Source organism: Struthio camelus, chromosome Z (assembly GCF_040807025.1).
Source record: "Struthio camelus isolate bStrCam1 chromosome Z, bStrCam1.hap1, whole genome shotgun sequence".
Lineage (NCBI taxonomy): Eukaryota > Metazoa > Chordata > Aves > Struthioniformes > Struthionidae > Struthio > Struthio camelus.
The window spans coordinates 15,824,940-15,851,104 of record NC_090982.1 but is presented as its reverse complement, the minus strand read 5'-3'; the positions used below and the strand labels follow the sequence as shown (position 1 = coordinate 15,851,104).

Below are 26,165 nucleotides of genomic sequence, written 5' to 3'. Positions count from 1 at the left end.
GGGTGAGCTAGCTACCAGTCTGTCTTTGGGGTCAGGGAAGGGGAATGAGATGGAGGATGTTCATCTCCATGGCACTGCAAAAAAAGCACAGAACTTCAGGCTTTGCCTCAGCCATATTTCAAAAGATTAGAAGTTCCCAGCTACCAAAAAGCTTGTCTTAGCCTTAGGAAGGCCTACAGCAGAAGGATTGGACATTCAGCTTTCTGACCTCTCAGACTAGGCACTATAGGTCTTTAGACTGACAGCCGCTCCTTTTGGTGGGTGTTCTTTGGTGCAGAACTTAATAAGAGAATAACTGAATTATTTTTCAGTGTTGAGGGTCTTGGAATGTAAAGTCTTTTCCTGAAGTAAACAAAGCATAGGCATTTTACTCTACTGGCTTTCCAGTGATAAGAAACACAAAAAATACGAAAAACTTTAAAGTTTAAGCAGAAGAGCTTTGATTATAAGTCCCAGAGTCACAAGTCTGATAAAGTTAAAAGTGGTCTGTCTGGCAGCATCAGGTGTTGCCGAGTCTGGGATAAAAAGTGTTCTATTTCAGTGCATTGTCAATTTCAAAATATCAGAGAGGTAAGCGTGCTGCTCATTTGGAGCAGAAATAATTTTTCTTTAATTTTTGCCAAGGTGAAGATTTTAGAAAAATAATTTTTTAACAGGGACTGTTTTGCGTGATCATAACATTTTGAAGCCATTTCCTTAAAAAAAAAAAAATCTAAGGTGACTCACTCACATTTATTAGTGTCCGCCAAGACTGACTTCCCTGGTTATGGGCTTATTAGAAATTCTGTAGTTGGTACTAAATAAAGATTTCAGGGTTCAAAGCTGCCTCATGAGCTGCTCCATCCATTGTGAGTTGTCTGTCTCCGTCCCTTGAGAGAAGGAGAAAGGCTTAGGAAGAGACTCTATTCACCGAAATGAATTCTGAATATGAGCAGAAAACTTCAACTACCCCATTTTTTCTTTCCTTACAGTATAATAAAAAGTTCCCTCACTGTTTTCATAAAATCTTCAGTTTCTTGCCTTCAAGCTTCAGTTTGTGGGATGGGAGTGACAGCCTCTGTGGAGTTATTGACTGGCCAGTGCAATTAATTTGTGAAAAGGAGCATTTGTTTCAAGATAGCTTTGTTGGATTCAGTGAAACCAAACAGTAGTTTGTTTATTAATCAGAAGCCAACATATAGTGTTGGTCAAATCTGTCTGATACAGGAGGACACTGTTCAAATTTCTGCGTGGAATTTGCACAATTTTCCAAGTTACAGAGATGGTTATTATTTTTACAGTGATTTATTTCTAGAAGGCAAGCCAGGGAATTTTGGTGCTATGTTGGCTATGTCCCCTGTGACAGCTCAGATGCCAAGAAAACCAAGCGTGGCTTGTGCAGCTCAGGGCTGTGCTACAGTAGTTTCTTCCCAGCATTTTCAGGCAAAAGTCTCCAGCCTCTGCAGGTGACGGCGCCGCAAGAAAGTGCAGCCTTCTCCTCTACCGCCTTGTTACCTGCCACACTTCCCGCGCGTGCTGGCAGGACAAGTGGGGGCAACGAGGAGGGCTGGCAACTTTCTGAGGAAAAGGCATGTCCTACACATACCTGTCTCCTTGTGAAGAAAGGATATGTCCCTTTTCCATGGAGATGTATAACACACGGTGCTCAGGAGCTCCTCATTTTTATATCTGGCCTATATTTAGTTCAGTTCCAGAGTGATCTTCTCGCAAGGCATATTTGGTTGCATCTTTCTTTCACTGTTAGGAAGCAAAGATGAGGTTACTCATGGAGCTAGACTGGAGGAAGAACTTCACTGCAGGTCAGGTTTCCTTCGAAAGAGGTGTTTTGTCTCCCTCCTTTTAAGTCTTTGTCATTCACCACACGCAAAGCTGAGTCCTTGGCAGAGTGGGATGCCTAGGAGCGAGGTAAAGGTGTGCTCATTCCTGTACTTAATTGTTTGTATTCTGATATTTACACACTCTTTTGGAAAGCAGTAAATGTACCTTGTTGTTTATTATAACACTTTCAGCCACTTCTGCTGCCAGTTTCTCAAGGGAATTTCATCAAGGTCCCATTAACATGCCACTTCCAGTGGAACAGTGCAGAGCTAGGAAAAGTTTCCCCCTCTTGATTTTACTTAAGTTTCAGAATTTAATTATTTCAGATGGTTTTCCCACAGCAAATTGTTTTTTGAGGGAGGGCATGCTGGAATGCAAATTGTGGATTACAGCCCTTTTATCTTGGAGGGAATAAAAGAAATCAATTTTTTTTTCTGGAAAAGTGCTTTTTAAAGCTCTTCTTTGTTATTATTTTCACTGAAAAGAAGAAAATAAAACAAAATGAAGTAATGAATAATTAAACGTAACTTTGGGTTTTTGTTCTCAGCAGATTATGGGTGAATTTGCTCTGCAATGTTTAACCGAAAAGTCTGCTTCGTTTCCTCATATAATTTTACAAAACAGATCCCTGTGGGCTAAAGAAGACCCATCTAAATGTCTCTCGTCTATCTAAAAAGATGAGAGAACGCCTGAGAAAAACTTCATCTGATCCTCTAGTCCTCAGTCAGCCAAGCTTGGGTCAGTGCCCAGGCTACAGATGACAGAAATACTTGGTTTTGGACAGGGTACCAAGACAGACTTCTGTGACTGCTTGTATCCTAAGGTGTCTTTCTCAGTACAAGTACACATAAGGTAAATAGAGGAGGGGGGGAAGAGAAAGGGAGAAAATTATGCTGCTTCATGTTTGCTCCCCAGACTTGACAATGGAGTCTCAGCTGCGTGGTGGTCAGGATTTGGCTCTGTAGGTGGAAGATAGGAAGGCTGATCAAAAACCTTTGAAAGTACACTCAGATCCTAAGACTAGCTGTGAAGGAGATTTAAGGAAATTGAGGAAGGAGAAACAGTGAGCGAAATTCAATAGGGACTATGTTCCCTGTGGGGTCTTATAGAGAAGATAGAGCCAGACTGTTCGAAGGGTAAGAGGATACACTGCAATGGACACAAGCTACAAAAACAAACGAACGAACAAACTCTCTGATTAAATATTAGGAAGAATCAGCTTTTTAAAATGACAGTAGTCAAACAGCAGAACAGGGGCCCCAAAAGGTTATGGGATTTCCATCCCTGAAGGCATTCAAAATATGATTGCACAAGGCCCTGCCCTACCTGGTCTAAACTGGCCCTGCTTTGATTAGGGGTTGGACTGGAGACCTCCAGCCCACCCTAAGTCACTTCAGGATTCTGTGCACTGTATTTTGTGGTGCTTGTGAAAATATTTTGCTGTTTACCTGGTAGCGGAGGAATGGAGCCATGAGCTTGTGTGTAGCATCTGGAGAGCATCTCTCTCTACCAACAGACAGCTGTGCAAATGTGAGTCCTGAGATACACGGCGATGCAAAAGGGCAGAACGGCCTTAGGCTCAGCGCAATGCAGTGCCAATGAAACAGCTGCTGAGGGGCTGTGCAAGGGTCACTTTTCAGTGGACATGCCTGCTCGCAGAGCCTTGCTTGATGGGGTGGGCTTTTCCCAGAGAGAGCGGTTGTGTGGAGTCATTCTGAAACTGGCTGTTTGGGATCGAGAGCCCCAAGACCCTCAGCTGTTCATATTCCCTCCTGCGCTGTTCTTGGAGCTCTGTGCACAGCTTGTCTCACAGCCGGTGTCAACGTATTCCCTTCTCCCCTTGGCTGGAGTCTGAACGCTTCAGTCTTGATCAGTTCAGTTCTTTCTGTTCATGACCATTCACAATGCAGCAGCAAAGATTCTTATGAAGAATTCAGGAAATGTTATGCAGCTTTCTGAAGCCATTTCAGGTCTGAGGGTGAATATGTGGGTCTCAGGAGATCCAAGTTGTTGCTTTTTTTCCCCTATATATGCAGTTTCCATGTATAAAATTGTGTTAGCAGGGATTCGCTGTCTCTTAAAGGTGTTGTTGGAGTAAACATTAGAAAATTTTAGGGCAATATAAATTTATCCGTACAAAAGGCAAATATTGCCTGGCAGCATTTCACATAATTCTTATTACTATGGCATCACCCTCCTTTTGTTACAATGGGAAGGGCCACCACCTATGTTTTTGGGGGGAAGCAGTGAAAGGCTGTTGTTTCACAGTGAAGACTTGAGGGAACCTCAGACTGAAGGTCTGCTCAGTTCTGCTCCCAGAGTCTGTCCTGTGGATCCTGCCTGACACTCCTACTTTATTTGCATGGAAATGTTGCTGAAATTAAAGGTTTGTACAGAAACTTTCACATGACTCCAACATTCTGGTAAAGTGTTGAAAAAGAGAAAAACAATGTTCACCCATTCATCACTCATGACTGAGTGAGCTAGCAAACTGGGAAGAGTCAGGAAGGTTGCTCCAGATGAAGACTCATATATCATCAACACTGGGACTGCTTAATCCTGGCTAGGATAAGAGAGGAAACATTTTGACTAAGTTGCAGTGAATCTCAAGTGAGTTTTCAAAGGAAGGCAGAGGATACCAAACCGACGTAAGTGAAAAGGAAGAAGATACTGGAGCATTGTGACTTATGACAAACCGGTCTGTGCATAAGAGAAACCAGATTATGGTACTATACCTAGTAGAATAAGGAAAAAGTGTCTGAGCAGGAAGATTTTGGTGGCTGGAAGAGACATAAGGCAAGGCACGCCAGAATAGTAGAGCAGAGGTGAAGTCCTCAGCTTTGCTAGAGGATTTATTTGAAACTAGTGTCCTGGATAAGAGAAACAGATAGAGTAAAAGGAATATCTTAAACCTGGGCCCCATCCTTGGCTGTCCCAGCAGGATCATCAAGGAATTCCTTTCCTGAAGTCAATAGAACCATTCAAGGCTGCCTCCCACCCTCACCCCACACAACACCTTTGCTGCAGGAGGGCTGCTCCAGGTGGCCACTCTTCTGAAACTTTCCTTCAGTCTTAGAGCATATTTATTGCTGGCTAGTTTTTCTTAATTTATCCTAATGGAAACAGCTCTTCTTGACATTTTCTCACATTTACTGTCTATTTTTAGAGAGCAGTTGTGCAGAGAATGATCTGGCATGGAGACTATGAGCTTATCTGAAAGTGTTGCAAAAAATAAAGGACAAATTTAAAAATATTTAAAAAAAACACTGGTAAAAACCCCTATTTCCCTTTAAAAACAACAGTTACCTTGTTTTGTTGATTAATAATTAATGAAACAAATTAACAAAGTGTAGAGCAGTTCAGGGAAGGCTGGATGCTCATATTGTGCTCAGAACATGAAAAAGGAAGAGATAATATTTCACTATTTAAAGATGTAAATTCACAACCTGGAGGATATTCCTTCGTAACTATATCTGTGCAACTTGAAAACTATCAAAGACAAAGGCCTATCTATGAGGAATATGAGAGAGACCATTTTATGAGACACAGCAAGGAAAACAAAAAAACATGGGCAGCAAAGGTTTTTGAGAGCTGAATATTGAGGATCAAGTATTTGGTAACACTACTGGTAGTGGAATGGCTGGGCTATTTGAAGAAGAGTTTTCTTGATGGACAGATTGAAGGAAGAATGACTACTGGGAAATATCTCTAGTTCATGGAGGGGCTTTGAGTATTTAGTGGTATTTATACTTAATACTAATATTAAGAAGGACATGAGCAAAAAATTCCAAACAGTGGAACCTCAGTGGAGTTAAGTTGCTATTGCACTCATGAAATTCAGACGAAAATCACATCCAGTGACTACCTGATGCTAAATTTGTTTTCCTGTGGCAAACATCACATCAGACTGCAGATCGCCTGTACTTTCAGTGCTAAATAAAAGGCCCTGACTTCCAGTGCAATTTTCTTGTTGTTCCGGCTACTTAATTAAGCCAATATGATCGAGAAGTCCATGAACCTTGCATTTTTTTCCCAACAGAAATGGAAGTAACTGGTTTGGTTTTTCTTTTTTCATCCATTTATATATTTAGATTTCAGATGGGACTGAATTGTAGCAATTTCTGGGTTGCTCATTCTGTTCTGGCAGAGGCTCAGGTGCTTAACAGTGTCAGTGATTGATTTCAGGGAGGGCAGCTGGAGAACTTGGCCAGACATGGACACTGCGCATGCAGAATCGTCAGATTTTAAATCAGGGAAGTCAGGGGAGTTAATCTCCTTCAAAACTGCCTGGAGAGAAAAAAATCAGCTCTTTAGAGGGGACTATTCACACTACATTCAATTTTGCACAGGTAGATTAGTTGCCAGAACGAGGTGCCCAAGCTCACCTTGGCTTTCCAGAGACGGATTCAAGGGCTTGAGTTACTTTCTAGAGCTCACATTAAATGTTTAGGGAGGCACATCTCCCGGATTCAGGTAACTAAATTCAGTGCCAGAGGTAGGACCATGTGAATAGTCCAGTCTACGTTGAGTGATCTCACGTCACCTTATAGTACACCTGAAGAATATATTAAGCTAAAGGGACTGCTCGCTCACTTAACAAAAAAATTGCATGATCTGCTGTACTGGAGGAAATCTGGGATAGCTCTGCTTAAGTCAGTGGAATGGAATTGAACAGATTTATACCAGTGCAACATTTACCCCTAAATTTAATAGGTAGAACTAATCTACCTATATGGGAGTTGCTAGGAATATGCCAGACAATTAAATTCATAGAAGTAAAGAGGGGAATGGAAATGAAAAAATGTTTAGTTAATTTCTAGTGCATTCTAAAGTGTAAAGGCACTCTAAAATTGATTTACTTTTAAAGGGGGACTATGATTATGCCTCATATCTAACTATCTCTTGTTTGAAAAATTTTAGTTTTTTTAAATGCACTAACTAATGTCTTCATAGACTAAAATTTCTTCAGCGCATGAAGTGGTTCTCAAAGAGTATGTACAGCCCCTGGCAGACAGAGAGCCAAAGCATTAATTCAAACTTCAGGGTGTTATCACAACTCAAATAATAAGTGGTTTGAAATAAAGTGTCACTTTCAAACTGCTTTAGTGCAGATGGTCTTTTTCTTAATTCCCACCCCCATAGTTAGTGAACTGAGCTTATTGAATTGCTTGTCAATTCTGTTAAGAGCAGAGAGAATGAAACAGGATAAAGGCCATATTTCAGTGAGGCTCCCATGCATTGGCTCCTATCCCCAGATGCCATTATCGACAGAGATTTTACAACTCCACTTCTCTAGCCATCAGTGGCTAGAATTATAAAGAGGTTGAGCATACTTGGCTTGAGTGCCAATAATCAATAAGGATGCTCATCCAGCTTAATAAGAATAAATTGTTGCCCTTGAAACTGCATATCATTGCAACAATCACAGTGAGCTAGGAATATTTCCTTGATATTTATACTAATGCTGTATGCGTGTGTGTGTGTGTGTGTGTGTGTGTGCGCGAGCATGCATTTTTGTTATATATTTCTTTTACCCTTTGCTAACGATATGAATTCTTCTTGTATATCTTACTATAACGCAGTTAAATGAATTCTTTGGAAGTTCTGCTTTTAAAAGCTCATTTTTTCCACTTCAGGCTGGCTTCTGTCTTTCTAAAGTACACCTTATCCCTCTCCGAAACAGGCTGATAAAACATAGCAGATGGGATTTTTGAAGTGTCCACTCATAGTGGGCCATCACTGTCTCTAAAGCCTATGATCGAATCCTCTCTGGCTTCAGTAGGCCAGATATCTGACTTTTGTGCAATAGAGTTAAACTAATTTTGAGTGCTTAGAAAATCCTAATCCTATTCATATGAGAAGTATTGTTCATACCGCACAGAAAGAAAGTGTTCTCATCAGAAGAACTTTTTGTAGCATATAAATATAGCTAACATCAGGATCAGTGGATCACTAGACTCCTACATGTCAATGTTTTAATAAACAAAACAGGCCATTCAGTAAATAAAACATTCCAGGAACCATCTATGGCCCTCAGACATACTTAACCCACGGCTCACTGGCTAAACTCTTTATGGCAAAAGAGCACTGGCTACATCCAACCTTCCTTGTGGGAGTTGTCCAAGCATTTTCTAAGAGACTGTTGTTACCAGGCCAATGTATGCCAGGGACCATGCTAGCAGTGTCATGGTAAGGATGACTGTCGAACACTGCTGCACCCATACTCTGGCACTTCTTGGTTTACCAGTATAGATGTGGCCTGTCACATTTCGACCTTTAAAATTTTTGTTTACTTGTCTCAAGAAAGCTTTGTGACTTCAGACTAGTTTCCACTGCAGACACGTCCTTCATCTAAATTTCATTCCAAAGTTAGCAGGAGCTCTGTGCCCCGGTTGACAGCTTCAGAAGACTTTAAGTTCAAGAAAACATAGAGGCTACCTGAAACATCCGTCTGTATAGATGGTCTGCTCCGAGTATTGCTGAGGCTTGCTGCTAAAACATGGGATGGATGTCTGCAGGACCACTTTCCCGTTTTCTGGGTGGATAGAAGTCTTCCATTTGTAAAGTATATCCTAGCAGTAAATTGTAATTGCTAAGAGCACGACATGGCAAATTCCGTGCTAATCATAGTAAAAATAGAAGCCTGTGTGTGCCACAGTAAAAAAAGCTTTGCTTGTCCTCCATATCCCAGGAGTTAGTATGAGAAGGCCTAATGTTTGCTTTGGCTTGCCACTGAGTGTGAGAATGGCAGACCCTCTTCTTGGCTGGCAGCCTGGGCTGTATTACTTCATCTTGAGTGAATAAGTGTGGCCTTGCTGTGGAATTTCAGTGTCCCAGAGACACACTGCTGTGTAGCAGTTTCTGTGGGCTGGAAATGGGCATCTATTTTTCAATGTTTGTTTATGCTATGTTTAACCTTCCATTTCTTTCCTGGCAGATTTTTATTGGCGAAATATCCATGTATTTCATAAAGTCAACCCGAGAAACTCTAATTATTCAAGAGAAAACTATTTTGACTGGAGAGTGCTGTTACCTGAACCCACTGCTTCGAAGAATAATACGTTTTATAGGTAAGCCTCGTTAAGCGCAGTGAGTTGAGTCCCTGTTTGCACAAAAACAGAACAAAAGCTCCTAATGATCTACAGCACAAAATTAATTAAGCTGTGAAATCTTTGCAGGCGTCTTCCACCTTAGAGGGATAGTGCCCCTCGGGATTTGCAAGGTAATATTTGAAATGTGCATATCATGCTGTGTGGAACCGGTTTATATCCTATTTTGCTGAGCTTAATGCTTCTTCTGGACCCTGAAGAAAGGTTATGCTGATCAAATCCTTTTATGAATAATTCCATCATTGCTATTCCGTGTAAGCTGCACATTTTACTTACGAACCTGTACTCAGCAGCCCATCTCTTTGGCATTTTCCTTTTCAATTCTGGTTGTAACGTCTAAAGTATCAGCACATAACGTTCAGCTTAGCAAAAGTAAAGTAAAGACTTTAGTAAAAAAGTCTTGAGCCCACTATGGAATAAAATTCTTCCCTTTATTCTAATTTTTGTTATTGTTGTTGAGATTTTATTGGGTTAATTCCTGAGGAACTAGTGAAGAAATTCTGTCACTGAGCCATTTGGAGATTGATGTATATGAACCTTACAAAGAGCTATGCTTTTTTCACAAAGCTTTCACAAAGCGGAAAAATGCCTATGAGATCTTGCTGAGGGACCATCTCATGGTTCTTTCACAGTGGGAAGAGGAACAGCATTGCAGCCTGCGTCACTTGTGTGGCACTGACGGTAGATGTGGCTTTTTCCTCTGGACTTCCCAATTTGCAGCCTTTTAAGGCTGGCCAGACTTCATGCCTGGGTGTTTAGAAATAAGGAGCACTTTTTACTCCTTTATTGCCTGCCTCTAGCGACACAGTGAGAAGAGGACAGCTCTGAACTGCACGGGAAAGTGGCTCTGGCTTCGTTCCTGCTCATTCATTCATGAGAGGACCCAAGTCTGGGCTTGGGGTCGTATGGGTTGTCCCCCTGCTGGCGTAAGCCCGTGGTAAATGTTGTTTCCCACTGACCGGGAAGAGCTGTTATTCACAGGGAGCTGTGGCACCTCCTTCCTTCTTCTCTCATAGACTTACAGCATCCTTGCATAGTGCCCATCACAGAGCGCTGTGCCTGAAGTCACAATCTCAGATAAAAGAAAGAACAGAACAAAAAGCTGAAAATAGCTGGATCTCCTCTTCCCTGTCACTGCTGAATTCCCAGTTTTACCTGGAAAAGAAAGGGCTGAAGTGACTACAGGTGAGGGACATGTTGCTCCCGTGGAGCATGATTCTGCTTCCTGCAGGAAGCCTTGCACAGATCATGGAGTTCAATAACACCTTACCCGCTGTCAAGTTTCTCATCTTCAGCAGATTTGTCCTGTGGGAAGGGAATAGGCATGGTCTTTTTTCTCCTTCCCCTCTCCCTGTGACTCTGCATGGTAGTGGCAGGCACTGAGAACGCCACAGGGTAGCAAGAACAAACAAATTGTAGGGCCCAAGCCCCCACAAGAGAGTCATCTTCACCCTCCCCACTGGACAGACAGAGGGCTTACTCCTGATTCCTGTATGGAGATTAGGAAGTAAAATGGTCTTTTACCCTCTCCCGCCCCGGGAGCAGAGACAAACCACCCAGGGTCCATTATTCAGACCTGATCTGTGTGCTGCTCATGAAAATAAAAGGCACCGGAACATAATTAGAAATAAAATGCCTTTGAACTTCACATAACCTCTAGGATATGTTGATAGATAGCAAACCGCTATTAAGAGGGAAGCAGGGTACCGGAATCCACTTGGCCACTCAGGGCTTTTTGGTTGTTCCAGCACATTCAGCATATTGCAAAGTCCTAATCAAATACTTTCGCCTGCAGGGTAAGCACTAAAAGAGCTTAGACCCAGGAGGCTAAGCACTTGCTGTGCATATTTTCTTGTAGCTATCTCTTTCTGTGCTGCTTTCATTTTAATTAGCTTTATTCTTAAGCATTCATGCTATTGCTTCTCTTGTGGTGGAGGAAGAGGGGGCAGCAGTGGAACCTTGGAAAGTAGCAAAATATGAACCTTGCTAGAGAAATCAGTCTTGCCTCTGCAGCATCATTTGTCTTCCAGAGAGAAAGGAAGTTAACCTTATTAGAAATGGCTTAACATGTCAATCTTGTCTTAAACAATACTGATCATTTGTTTGCTTTTTCTGTGCCTGAAACTTTCTCCCCACCTGTGCAGTAAAATGAGACAAGCAGAATTTATTGAAAAGTGGCTGAAATAATTAATTGAAGGAATTAAAAATAGCTACATTTTTTTTTCACTGAAACTGCAAATGCATTTTGAAGACTTAACCTGGACTGACCATCTGTAGCTGATCAGGGACATTAGCTTCACACAATTGCTTGTTCCGAAAACCCAGAGAATAGCTGGACGCTTGGCTGTGGAGAGGCTACCAGGTTGCTCATACGTGCATTCCCTTGCATGTGTCTAAGCCTTGCTAAACGTGATAGCTGTAAGTTACAGAACTGATTGAGCAGTTTATCTCCCTCAGAAAACCTTAGCAAGTAGTCTCGTTGTGGCAAGGAAGGTTGCTGCCAATCTAGCCTTGGTACAAATTACTTCCAGTGGTCACCTCTGATAATCTCTTTACATTTGGACACGTGAGCAAGAGTCTTCAGTGAGTACCTGAAAAGAGTAGGAATTGAGCTCTTGGAATATCGCTTTATCTTGTCAATCATCACAGTTGGTGTTAGGAGGATGATTATAAGGAGATGAAGGCACATCATAGGATGCCCTAGAGATCTCTTTTCCCCAAACTGAGAAAGGCAAAGATGCTTCTTGTTCATCCAGGACTTTGTAAGTAGAAATGCTGGGAAAAAAACAGGGTTTTAAAAGTAATGACCTACCTTTGCTTTACATACAACATGCAGAAAGTTTTAACTGACTATTTCACTGAATGTTCATTCAGACTTTGTAAGGGGAGAGAAGTAAAAAGAGAAATTCCAAATTATTTATCTGTGGTGTGAAAGGTAAACAACACTGTCGTATAGTCTCCATGGGATCCATTGGGTTTGATTGCTAGGCTTGAGCCTTTTCCTCTCTTGCTTTGTCTTCATGTGTATAGACCAAGGCATGTTTTTGCACTCTAATACTGGAGCAAAGAATTAAGCAAATCCAAAAACCAATGACTCCCCCGGCGCGCTGACGGTGCTTCTCTTTGCTCATTTTTTAAGCCTGCCTGCTATGCTCCCTGCTAATTTTCTCCTTATTTTCCTCAAGCCTTCAGCAGTGATCTATCTCTAAGCAACCCTCTAAGGTTTTCCCCTCCTGAGTTTAATGAGGATTTTGAAGGTGGATCTTTGTCTTAGCTTCCTTCCTTGTTCTTTGTCCACAGAAAGCTGAACCGAAATTTCTTCTTTCTTCCTGGCCCAGATATGAGTTCTGCACCTTGCTAGACAGGTCTCTTTGTGGCAGAGGACTGCCTCTCAACTTAGCTCAGTATATATCAAATCCTTTACTGCAGCCCAGACAGGTGAGATCTGCTGTGTTCCCTGTGTTTAGAAAATCAGTTCCTTTATCAGTGAAAAAAAGCTGGCTTAGCCTGGGAACATCAGTCTTCGTTATACGTTGTAATTTGTCCCATTTTCCACTTTTTTTTGTAACTCTTTCCACAGACGTTTATTCTGAACTTTTACAGGTTAAACAAATGGTGTGTGATTGCTTTGGAGCACTTTTTTTCTGTCTAATATATTGGGGCTGCACTGCTATTCTCCAGTCAAACCATCTCTCCTTGCTCCCCTCCTTACTCCTCACATTAGTTTTATGACAAATCTCTTACCAAAATTCACAGTTCATGTACTGGATCTTTAAGAAACCATGGAGTAAGAGTGACTGGTTATTGCTGGGATCTTTGCCTCTTCTCTCTGTCTCTCCAGCGGAGTCCACACAGCTTTTTGCTTTTTTATTCACCTTTACTTGTGGCAGTTTCCCTTTCTGTATCCTCATTCACACACATCTGCTGTCTTGCATTTGCTTCCCTGTTTTACTTCATCCTTTGTATTACAAATAGAGGTTATAAATTCACTTAGTTCTATTTAGTGAACAGAATCCATCAAAGAATTAGTCAGTTGGTTTATATACAGCTGCTATAGTCCCCTCTGGATCATGAATTCAAACTTCACTGACTCAGTTGGGCAGAGTGACTAGAGTGTGTGCTGTATTATTTTTCAATATATCAGGTTTTTAATCCATGTGCTTAAGTTGTATACCTGCAGAATCCTGATAACATAGCAGTAGCTTCCCTCCAGTTCAGATATTTAGAAATGTAACATGCTACATGAATTTTTGGCCCATAACTTTTACTTTGGAGCAGCATAATTTACAGTTAATAAATGGCATAGATCAGCTTCCGCTGACAGCTTAATTTAAAGCATGCTGACACCTCGTAGTGGGCAGCTAAATAATGATATTTAGGCTTTGTTTCAGCAAATTAAGGATTTATTTCAGCAAATAATGGTTTATAAGATTTATACACACATCAAGTTTATTGTAATAGGGTAGATAAAACAAAGAACTCTGATACCAGTTCCCTAGGCAGCTTCAGGACATAGTTTGCCCAGCCTGTCCTTCCATCTGCCTTGGATCTGAAGTTCACTGTGAAGCAATGCATGTCTCTTATTAACAGGCTGCCTTTCAAAAGGGCTCAAGCTGAATTTGGGCGTGCTGTCTCTAACCTAAACTGCTGCAGCTGCTCCCTTCTTACCACTGAAGAACCTCTACACTGGGAAACAGATCATTGTTTCGAGGACAAATCAAACCGCACCATTGCCTTTTGTGCTAGGCTCCGAGTCAACTGTTGCCTAGATGAAAACTGATAGCCATGAAGCAACAAAGAAGAAAGAAATCCTGTTTGCGGTCTTGACTGTCCGGAGTGCTTTTGCACTTGAACCTGGATTTGTTCTTGCATGCTCGGACCATACATCTTCTTTCTTACATACTGCGGGGACAGTATCCAGGCAGCATGCTCACAGGTGAAACAGACACAAGAGGTGATAGATCACTGGAGCTGTTTGCTTTGAGGGGTATTGACTTGGGGATCAAAGCCAGTCATGGATGGGATCAGATTATGAGTACTTGGAAGGAGCGTGCTGTTGAGCCTGATCCTGGTACCCCTGCAACTGGTGATAAATTTCCCTGTGATCCCCTCTTTCTCTAGCCGCAAAATGGGATGATGATACAGATCTCCTTTTATAGCATCCTTTAAAATCTAATGATGAAAGGTTCTTTGGCAGAGTCCTTCTCTGGGGCACAGTACTGTAGTGGTTTTATTGGCTGCACAGAAGGACCATTAGTGAGTAAAACCTTCAAGGATGGGCTGAGGATCAGCATTTCTGTAGAACCAGGAGTCCTGCCACAGGCTTCCCCTATTTGAACTCTGGTCCTCTTTAAAGAGCATGGTCTGTGTGTGTGTGTTTGTGTGTGTGTGTGTGTGTGTGTGTGTATAATAGGAAAGCTTTTTGAATAGTTGGAGTATGACAAGTTTAGACAATTCACTGGGCATTGGAAAAGGAAGGAGTATCTGAATACATATACTTTGAAGAAGACCTGGAGACCTGTTACCCATAAACACAGCTTCTTATGTCCCATGGGCCCTGCAATGCATTATCTCTTTGTCACATCACTTAGGGATTTCATATTTTTTCTGTAATCAAGGCTTCTACCTCCTCATTCTTCTTTCCACCCAATGGTTTCTCACTTCTCTCTTCCCAGTGTCTTTTCAGCTGTTCTTCCACAACTCTCAGCATTTTTTGTTTGTTTGTTTTTGTTTCAAATAGGTGGCATTATAAATGACAGTGCTAGTTAGGGTTTCCATGGAGTCAACAGGCAGCTGCAGTCACTGATGTTAGAGAAATTCAGAGCAGGGGAAGCTTGAGCAAGAGTTGCAAGGAGAAAACAGGGTGATGCAAAGGTTACAATGAGAGAGGAGAAGCTGAGAGAGGCGACACAACAGGGCAGGTGTCTCTATCATAATAAGCAGGCATAGCTGGAGGTGGCAACACTGAGGAACTGCTGCTTGGGGAACTCAGCATCCAAAAGCCCATTGGAGCTGCATCTCAGCAACAGCCCAGCAATTATGGGCTCTTGCTTGGAGGATTATTTGGCAGTGATCTAGGGGGAGGTATAAGCAGACAAATTCAAAATTGAAGAATTTAAAATCGAAGCTGCTGAAGATTTAGATTCTTCCTCCAAGGCAAATGGTAATTCAGGTGAGATGGACCTGGGAAGATTTAAGCTTTTGCTTCTTGTTTAAGGTCTCTCTGTGCAGCCAGACTACTCGCTGTGTGTGGTTTATGGGAAAGAGGGGCTTTCTATAAATGAAATCAGCCCCTACACATCCTTTCTGCTAGTAACCAGCCGTACAGGCTGTATTTTACAGAGACTTTTCCCCATATGGCTTACACTATTAATATTTTTTCTCAGCATATACTGCCTTCTCGACTGAAGCTCACTCCCTGGTTTTTGAGGCCAGAGTTACAGTAAGGGATATATCCTTAGCAGGATGAAATCACCTCCTGTTAAACCTGAGCATCAAAGACTGCAAGAGGTGCACATGCTCCCACTCTCTCTCTGAGACGTTATGTCGAGAACTTCATCTGTATGACCCTGAAGAACTAGGGCTATTTACCCTATATGGATAATATATGAAGCCTTTTGGCTACGATTTGCCTTCCTTTAAAATCCTGACAGCCATGTCACTGCATTCGCATGCTCTAGTCAGTTAGCATAGCTGCTGTAGGCACTGAGCAAATCCGTTGAGCAGATGCATTCCTGAGGTATAAAAACCATCAGGGGACTCACCACCGCTGGCCAGGCTCACTGGTGTTACAGCCTTTTTAATCAATTACAGACGACTCTATCTGAAAGTCTTTTGAGAGTATCTGATATGTAATCAGGACCATCTGCAAGTGTTAAATTCCTACTAGATTAATTTGTTGCTGCATGCAGCCAGGATTTTCATAAGGCACAGTTTGGAAGAGCAGCAAGAGGTGTTTGCACCCATGCAATGCCTGGAGGTTGAACTAACTTAATTATTAAGTCCATGAGATTTTTCTGAAACACTGTAGTTCTTGACTTGTACTGGCTTATACATTAAAGGCCATGGGACATACCTCAGTATTTCGTTCTTAGATTTCCCTAAAGTATTGTAAAGAGCTGGATAATAGTCATCACTGTATCTCCTGTCATTTGCACAGCACTTCAAGAAGATGCTATCTAAAGCAAGCTTTGACAATGTTTTTTTAAGAATCAGCCCAAAAGGGAGTATATAAAGTAACATTCATCTCTGGCATAAGTTACTGCTTTGCCTAGCCAAAAAGATACCTACTGCCTTTTTCATCCTTCTTTTGAACTTACTTATGCATCCACTAGCATCTTGAGCAATCAAGAATGCTTGAGGCTCTGGAAAGCCATAGATTTAAAGCATTAACTGAGGAATAAAGGAAATAAAGGAGCAGGGTCACTGTTCTCCCCAGTTCCCTTTTAAACAGAGATAGATAGCACAACAGAAAGGAGGAAAGCTGTTGTGCCAGTAAAACGATAGAGGCCAGTCCTGCAGGCTAGAACTGGAGGAGGGTATTCGTGAGCCCAATTCACTCCTTGTGGTTGGAAAAGACAAGGCAGCAAGGTGGCAGAGCACCGTCACCTCTGCCCTCCCCACCAGGAGAAAGACACGGTGCTTCCCAGGGGAGCCGGGGTGCTGCCCAGCGGAGGCACGCTCTCCGGCCTCCTGCCTGGGCTGGAGCTGGCTTTTTATTACTGCGGTCACAGAGCAGGTCACTGAGACAGCAGTGTGGATGTGCTTTGCCTTTTTCTAGGGGGCAGTTCTACCTTGTGGCCTGGAGCTTTGGTCCCTGATATTTTTGTTTCTCAGACCATAGCAGTCTTTTTTTTTTCTTTTTAACTCAGGTAAGCAGTGAAATTATTATAAATGTGGTGTTGCCAGCGCTCAGGATTTTGCCACAGCCCTCCTAAGATTAGTTACTTTCCCTGGAGCTCCAGCTCTTGGTTTTATTTAAATACGTAAAAGTCTCAGCTAATTTATAATTTAAAAGACTTTAACCTAAAGAGCTACAGGGAGGGAAAGGCAAAAATATATGATGCTCAACAGGTGCAGACCAAAAGTAAAATAATTATATATTCTAAATGTTAGTGTTACTTTAAGAGATTGGGTAGGAGGAGAGGGGAGCTGATCTACTCTTTTGAAACATTTGGGCTTGGCTTTGCTGCATACCTGCTGTTCTGTTCCTTCAGTGTATAGCCAGTGTATGTAACTAAAAATCTCCATTTATGTTCGTAGTACCTTTAGCGGGTATTGGTAACGCTCATGTGGGAGTCAGTGGAGAATGTGGCAACTGCAGGCTTGAGCAAGGGACGTTCCACAACCCTGGAAATGCTCCTGGGTTCAAGTGCATGCGTCCTCCTGTAGCCTCTGAGGGTGCGTGCGCCCACTGATATGAGCCGAACTGCAGCTGTGTGGGAAATGTTTTCTCAGTCAAAGCCTTAGGATAATGGCCCAAAGAACCTGGCAAATATTGCTAGATGAGGATCTTAATTTTTCAACATCAGAACAGCAGACGGTCAGAATCGAAAAGATATTTGACACCAGATAATCATGTTAAGTGCAGTATTGTGTCTCAGCACTATACGGCTCTTTCAGCCTCTTTGTTTATAGTTCAGAGCCGTTGTATGACCATTTTTTGACCTAGATCGGGTAAAAAATCATAAACATTCTTAAAAACTCATGTACAGGAAGCTTAACTGCGGGCTCTGAGCCTTTGGCGTAGTGGAAACTTTGCAGGCACGGAGTTGCAGAGGTTTCAGTGAAATCAGTAAGTCTCTCAGTTCTGTTCAGAGCTTGAATCACAAAGTACTTAGGCACATAATTAACATTTTTTGGTCTATTTTTAAGTCTTTCTGGAGCTGCGCAGTTAAGCACCTGTTAGAGTTAAGCACGCACTCTTCTGTATTAGGCCTTTGATGCAGTACTCTGACTTAAGTCAGCAGGGGATTTTTCTGGGTAATAACTACAAGGTTTTGTCCCTTGCCTCTTATTATTTCTCTTCCTTTCAGGTACCAAGATTATCTTAAATATCTTTGAATAATAATTATTTTTAACCTTTCCTCACAGGAGTTTTTGCATTTGGGCTTTTTGCCACTGACATATTTGTAAATGCTGGTCAGGTTGTGACTGGGAACTTGGCTCCGTACTTTCTGACTGTATGTAAGCCCAACTACACAGGAAATGACTGCCGGGCCCATCACCAGTTCATAAACAATGGGAACATCTGCACTGGGGATATGGAGGTGATTGAGAAGGCAAGGAGATCTTTTCCATCCAAACATGCTGCTCTGAGCATCTACTCAGCTTTATATGCCACGGTGAGTGCCAGTGATGGTCGCTAGCTTGTATGAGAGGTTTCTGTCTCTGCATCCAGGTGGGGCTCATTTTCTCACGGTGGCATTTTGAAGAAAGAGAGGATTGTGTGTGTTTTCTTTTTCACTTGTTTATTCATGGGGGGGGGGGGGGGGAATCCCCTTCTCTCTCTCTGTTTTATCAGTACTAGTGTAAGCAAATCCAGTTCTCATTGCTTTTGGGTCATTGCGTGATGTGGAGGCGTGAGATCTTGTTTTTTATGCTGATTTTCTCTGGGGTCGTGGAGTAAGCATGTAACCTTTTCCCCTTCGTTCCCCAGTCTCCACAGCATTAAAATTAAGTTGACGCTCATATGGCTCCTGGATTTTTACTGTTCCTCTTGTTCACTTGCTAGGGACTGCTTTGTTCACTTGCTAGGGACTGCTGAACACATAAAATGTAAGTTGTGCCATTTCAACAGAAGGCTGAACTGGGCTGACTTTTGCTTCTCTTATTTAGGACCTGAATTCCCCATGCAAAGAAGGTTTGAATAAAAGTCACTGCCAGAATTTCCATGACATAATAGAGAAATGGATCCCCAGTTGACCTCTTGAGAAAGGCAATACTGCAATTCTGTCAGGAAAGAAATTATCTTTCTTTAAAAGTCTCTTGAAACACATTGGCTGCCCTGTTGTGTTCTCTGGCCAAAGTTCATGTAATGATTTGAAAACTGACGTGAGAAGCTTGCTCAGAAGAGCATGCTGACCCAGGTCACCTTGGTGGTGTTGCCATTAAGATCGAAGTTCTGATTTGACTACGAGCTGTCTGGGGATTTTTCCCCCAATAGCCTGACACAAAAGAGTGGCAAAGTCCGGCTGTAAGTCATCAGGATTTGAGAGCAGCCTTAAACTTATTAAAGACCCCTGTCTTTAATTTGCTGAATAATTTATGCTGAGCTTGATAACAGATTAATGAAAGTCCATTATTATTACCATGAAATTGTGATACCACCCCACTGCTCTTCTATTTACTGCCTATTTGCATTGAATTTCGTGTGAATTATGACAGAGATGTAAACTGTTAATTCTTTTGATCAGAGTTTTTTGGGAAGTGTTTGGAAAGCTCATACTCTTTTATGGGCATTATCTCCAAATAATAAACAACCATAAGTGAAAAGCAGCTCCCAATAAACTGAACATCATTGTAGCAGGTGTTTGCATCGTGAATAACTCTTAGACAGCTGCTCCAAGGTCAGGCTTGGTCCTGGCTTTGCTCTACCCTTGCAGCAATGGCATTAGTAACATCCTTTCATGGATTTCCCCAGACCAACTTCCCATGATTCCTGGGAAGACAAGACTTCTCTGAACAGGTCGATTTCTAGGACTGAAAGGAACTAGAAATTATTGCTATTACTATTACTGCAACTGTTTCCCCATCGTTCAGCATTTCTGAGCCCAAGTCTTTTGAGGGTACCTGTGTGACTTGCTCCACTGCACTAGAGGGGAGTGAATGGCACATGAGGAGGGACGAGCCCCTCTCCCACACGGCAAGAGTTTCTCCCAAACCTTTGCAGCAGATGTGCAGATGGTAAGGGTGTGCACCTGATTTTCCAAGGCTAAGGCAGGACTTTATAACCTACAGATTTTACGCAGTCCGGGCCACTTGGCTAGACCATCGAGCTACTTCTGTTCCACCTTCTAGCTTGGAAGGTGCTGTCATTTGTCTTTCCTCTATCTGCGAGCAGGATTAGCGTGAGCATAATACAAGACACCCAGTGCTGGTCTGCTCAGGTCCAGCTTTGCTTAGTAATTTTGCTGTGTACAGGTCTTCGGGGGATAACTTATTGATTGTAATATGTATGATAGGGTGGGTTGCTGAGCATAAAATACAGGGTGTTTGTTTAGTAGTAACTGTGCTTTGCATAAGGCTGAATTTTAGTCACATAGCAAGAAAAACAAAAAAGATATAACATGAGGATGCAGGGGAGGGGCATCGGTATAGATACTGTCTTTTATCCCTCAGCTCACTGTTGAGGTTTGGGAGACCTCTCCCATCATTGACCATAGAGTATCCTCTGCAAATGGATACTGTACTGATTTGTTCATTAGCTCAGCTAGTGACAGCGCTTTCATTGTGTTTAGCTGTGTGTTTTGTTTTGTCTTGTTTTTTTATCTGAATTTTATGTTCAAGGAGCTAGGGTGTTTTTTTGTCATTTGCCAAAGAAGCTGTGGAGCACCAAAAGTATCAGTTTTGTGATCTCTTCATGCCAAGATCTGTGAATCTTGTAAGCCTAATGCAAGGGAAGGAAAAACTAAGCAGCAACCCTGGCTTCCATACTTAAACAAAAATTAGAGTGATAGCTAACGAAGTTTTGTTAATCCCCCAGAGCCAGGGCAGGAAGAGAGGCCAGTTAGTGTTTGCCTAGTATAGGCTTCTGTGCAGTTAGAAACACCTGCTTCTAATTACTTTTTCCATGGGAAAATGATACTATAGAAATATTCCTGAACTTATTAACATTTCTGGCTAAAACAAACCGCGCCCCTAGAAGAGAAAATTGTGTGGAATGAAAGCAAGAAGAACTCTTTTACCGTCACGACAGGGTGTCTGTGATTGAAAGCTACAAATAGTCACTTTAGTCAACAGTTTGGTAATATTTTTAGGCTTCCTCAGCTAAGCTGTTGCCTTGCAGTACCCACAGGTAATGCTTTCTGTCACATCCATCTGGCTAGAAGATTCTGCCACATCACAGTGGACCATGACCTGGCTCCTATTATTTACACCTGGGTTGCTTATTAACGAGATTAGAGGGATACAATACACATGGACATTAAACTTTTAACATTTGGGTAATTCTAACTAGCCCAGAACACTGCAGCAAATCCCTTCTGCAACCTAGGTAACTGTGACCCCACTGACATTTCTGCATTAACATCCGCTAGACAATCCATGAAGTTCACAGCACTTGGGCTGCTGCAGTGAGTATCTAGGAGATTGTATCGTGTTCTGCAACAAAGATTATTGTCAAAGGCTCTGTTTCTCTGTTACTGTTGAAACCCCTACAGTAAGTGAAAAGACTGTCTGTAAAGCTTGTAGGACACACAGTTTTCTGGTGCTGCTCTGAAACTGTGAACTCTCCAAGAAAAATGAACTGTAACAAACCTCCCTACCTTGTGCTCAAAGGATAAGACAGAGTTCTTCCACTCTACCTTGCTTATTCCCTGTAAATATATGTAAATACATATATGCCCATTTAAAACATACAAACTAAAAAGTTTCCCAGACTATGTATGATTTTGTCACTCAGAAGAAGGCAAGAGAGAAATGACACACCAGGTGAGTGCTATCACACACAACACATTGCTAAATACACTGCTTGAGTGTACTAATGCAACAAAGAAACTGAGTAGTATACTTATATAATTAAATCATGGCTAATTTATTTTCATGTATGATTTATTCTGTTTTCTTCAAATATTTTTATATTCACTTCTTCCCCCTCTTTCACACATCAAATAACTCTTTCTGGCAGTTACACTTTTGCAAACAAATCTACCCCTTAAATAATATTGTGGGAGATTTTCAGAAATATCTCCAGAGTGCAGGTAGTCAAACATAGATGATTTTCACTGAGATTTTGGGATCTTAAGCAAGGCTTTGAAGTGAAGGGGCAAAGACATGAGAATCTGCAAAAACACCTTGGTTTTAGGGACTAAGACAATAAAGATCAAAACGCAGCGATAGGCAGGTCTGACCAGAATAGAGATTCTCACCCAGATTTTTCTGGAGTGGAGCTTGTAATTTATGCATGAACTAGAGGATGTCTTCTGGGAAAACAGTCTGTCTTGTTTTGAAACTTCCTAGTGATGGAGAATCCATCACTTCCTCTGGCAATCTGTTCTCATGGATAATTATCTTCATTGCTAAAAATGTCCTCTTTACTACAAGTTTACATTTTCCTGCCAATATATATGAAATTTCAAACAAATTAGGCACATCCCATTTATAATAAGGAGAGCACTCTCATGTGGGCAGCCCAAAGATGCAATTTAATCTCATACCTTTAAGAAAACCAGCATGAAGGGGTTGTTCTCTGTAGCTAGGATTTGAAGCTGTCTCAGCAGGGCTGTGTTGTTACTTTAAACAGCTGATGATTTTCCCTTGGATGCTGTAAACTGCAGTAGTGCTTTGGTGGGGAACAGGAAAACAATCCGGCTCCTTATTGCTCGTTTGAATTGGCTTCTCCTAGAGGAAATACATATGGTGAAAGGATGGGCGGTAATTATTCATGAAGTGGCACTTCACTTCTGTAATATTATTTCCTATTGTTTCCGTAGAAAAACCTTAAAGTGACTTTTCATGATACTCAGGTGCAGCTCAACCTACCAGCAAAGAGTGAGGAAAGATTGCCGCCTAGTGCTCAGTCACTTGCCATCATTTCAAGGCATGTGCTGCTGTTGGATATTAAGTTGGCAGCACAAGGCAAGCAGGATCCTCTGGAATAGCTTAGTCCTACTCACAGTGCTATCGCACCATCATATCCCAATCCATAAACAGAATTGGCTTTAAAATGGTATGCTGAGCAGCACTTCTGAGGGTAGAAAAGTTTGCTTCCCCAGACAGAGACCTTTTTTCTAATAGCCAATTTATTTTCTCCAGATGACACTCCTGGGTTACAGTGCGTGGTTCCCTGTTGTCACAGGTGATCACATCCCAGAGTCCCTTTTGCATAACTCACATCTTAAAATGAGCTAGTTAGGTGGAGGCTGCTTGGGTGCTCTGCCCCTGTAACAAAACATTCCAAATCGACTTGTTCTGTAATCCTGAAAAACTTCATTAACTGCTAGGCCACTCTCCATCATCTTTGAGAGGTCATGGCAATCAGGAGAGGTGCCCGAAGACTAGAAGAAAACAAATGGCACCCTAGTCTTCAAAAAGGAGCAAGAAGGAGGAGCCAGGAAACTACAGGCCAGTCGGCCTCACCTCAGTCCCATCCAAAAGGTGATGGAACAGCTCATCCTGGAGGACAAGAAGGTGATCAGGAGTAGTCAGCACGGATTCACCCAAGGGAAATCATGCTTGACCGATCTGAGAGCCTTCTCTGATGGGATGACTGGCTGGGTAGATGAGGGGAGAGCAGTGGATGTTGTCTATGTGGACTTCAGCAAGGCTTTCGACACTGTCTGCCATCACGTCCTCCTAGGGAAACTCAGGAAGTGTGAGCTAAATGAGTGGACAGTGAGGTGGACTGACTGACTGGCTGGATGGCCGAGCTCAGAGGGTTGTGGTCAGTTGCGCAAAGTCTAGCTGGAGGCCTGTAGCTAGCAGTGATCCCCAGAGGTCAGTCCTGGCTCCGGTCTTGTTCAGCGTATTCATCAGTGACCTGGAGGAAGGGACAGAGTGCACCCTCAGCAAGTTTGCTGATGGTACTGAACTGGGAGGAGTGGCTGACACACCGGAGGGCTGTGCTGCCATTCAGAGGGAGCTGGGCAGGCTGGAGAGAGGGGCAGAGAGGAACCTCCTGAAGTTCAACAAAGGCACGTGCAGGGTCCTGCACCTAGGGAGGAAGAACCCCATGCACGAGGACAGGTTGGGGGTTGACCTGCTGGAAAGCAGCTCTGCCGAGAAGGACCTGGGAGTCCTGGTGGGCAACAAGTTGACCAAGAGCCAGCAATGTGCCCTTGTGGCCAAGAAGGCCAATGGGATCCTGGGGTGCATTAGGCAGGGTGTTGCCAGCAGGTGGAGGGAGGTGATCTTGCCCCTCTACTCAGCCCTGGGGAGGCCTCACCTGGAGTATTGTGTCCAGTTCTAGGCTCTCCAACACAAGAGACACATGGCACTACTGGAGTAAGTCCAGTGAAGGGCTACAGAGATGATGAGGGGACTGGAGCCTCTCTCATATGAGGAAAGGCTGCGAGAGCTGGGGCTGTTCAGCTTGGAGAAGAGAAGACTGAGGAGGGTTTTATCAACATGTATAAGTATCTGGTGGGAAAGTGTCAAGAGCCTGGGGCCAGACTCTTCTCAGTGGTGCTCAGGGCAAGATGAGAGGCAACGGGCACAAATGGAAACGCAGAAAGCTCCATCTGAGCATGAGGAAAAACTTCTTTCCTGTGAGGGTGGCAGAGCACTGGAAGAGGTTGCCCAGAGAGGTTGTGGAGTCTCCTTCGCTGGAGATATTCAAGAGCTGTCTCGACACAATCCTGGGCAATGTGGTCTAGCTAATCCTACTTGAGCAGGGGGGTTGGACTAGATGATCTCCAGAGGTCCCTTCCAACCTCAACCATTCTGTGATTTTGTGAACTGATCAGAACAGAAATGCTGTAATTCTGATGAAGGTGTTTCCTCATTAGGCTCATGTTCTCAGTCACGTGGGCCAAATTCAGAGGTCATAAACTTAACTCTCCAATTACCTGGCAATTGAAAGTGTAATTTTGCCTAGGTAGAGGTCAAGAGGCTGTCAGACCTGCCTTCCCCCGTCAGTGTCTCTGGCTGGTCCCTTTCGCGTCCAGGAAGCTACGGCTGCATCCTTTCCCTTCTTCTTCTAGAGTTACATATTGTGATAGTTTTTAAGACTGACAATTTTAATGCTAGTCAGTGAGGGGAAAGTCAGCTGTAGGGAGGTTTGCTGGCCCAGCCAAGGAGAAGGGAAAAGGAATACGGACAGTGAGAAAGCTGGAGTAAAACAAATTACTCTGTACAATACAGTGGAAGAAAGGAATTCATGAAAATCAATGGACGGTAACCTTGACAAAGGACATCATTTTTCCCTTGATCCAAAAAATGTCTTTCATCCAGTCCACAGTGACCTCTGTGTACACGGTTCACGAAGAGCAAGACAGGCATTATAAAATGCTAAAATAACTGCTCATCTGCCCTGGTTGCCAATTAGCCTTTGGGGTGCGGAGCACACCTTTCTGCCCTCATTAAAGGATCAGCAACAGCACCAGCATCAGCAAGCCATCAGATCGTGATGGTCACAAATGCAAGTGCCCAGCTAGGCCGTAGGAGACTTCCCTCAGCAGCATCTTTGGCCTGAGAAAATCTAGAGATGACCTCACCCCAGCCAAAACATTATGGTCTTGGCTAAGATTGGCAGCATGAGCCAGCACCGTGTCCTTAGATGTTACGCTGGCAATGAAGGAAAGTGACTCTCAAGTCTCCAACACCGTGCAGACTCCCTCTCCAAATTCAGAGCCTCCCATGACAATACACTGCCCTTTCCCAGAAATCAGGTCTTTCCATGGGGTGATGAGATTTATGACCTCCAGATGGCACTTTCAGGGTTCCCAACAGTGATGTAATTACAGATGGAATTGGAAGGAGGAGTGTCTAGGGGAAGCCTTTTGTGCAGAAGACTATGAGAACCATATTTTGACTTTTGATGACTGAAAAAAGGGCAAAGAATGGAAATATTTCCAGCTTTGGTGATTTTCCTTTTTTATACCAACTGCAACACATTTTTCTCTTTATGAATAAAACAGCATCTTTTCTGTTTAAAAAAAGAAAGAGCTGCTTCCATGGCTTGAAATCCTTTCATTCTCCAGCAGAACAAGTGTGGGCTCTTTCACTGGATCAGATCTACACTATGTAGGTCAGGCTCATTTATCAGCTAATTGGTATATATTCAGTGAATTTTCCAAAAGTGTCCTTCTGATTCTGTTTCATGTAGGGAAAGCAGTATGTCATCTCTGCAAGTTGCAGACATTTTTGGCAAAAAACGCTGTATCATTTGATACGTTTGTTTTGCTTACCAAAGCTTTGGAGTTACTGCAGGCAATGCTTCCTTGCTTAAAAAGATTTCGTTGTATTGCTTTGCCATCAGACTTTGTATGCTTTATATTTGTCATTTTGTCACTCTGGAATTAGTGAGTGGCTGCTGATTGTGCCCCACATGTTTTACTCTCTTTGTCAAATTGTCAAAAT

General features: G+C 42.6%; 1 protein-coding gene across 4 annotated transcripts in view; it reads left to right on the top strand.

Moving 5' to 3' along the window:
• Nucleotides 1-26,165, top strand: part of PLPPR1 (phospholipid phosphatase related 1) — a 136,453-nt gene that overhangs the window by 103,502 nt on the left and 6,786 nt on the right. For all 4 annotated transcript variants that reach the window (XM_068928372.1, XM_068928373.1, XM_009683213.2 and 1 more), the window contains 2 exons: nt 8,756-8,888; nt 18,021-18,271. In XM_068928372.1, coding sequence (XP_068784473.1) covers nt 8,756-8,888; nt 18,021-18,271 — 384 coding nt within the window. The remainder of the gene's footprint in view (nt 1-8,755; nt 8,889-18,020; nt 18,272-26,165) is intronic.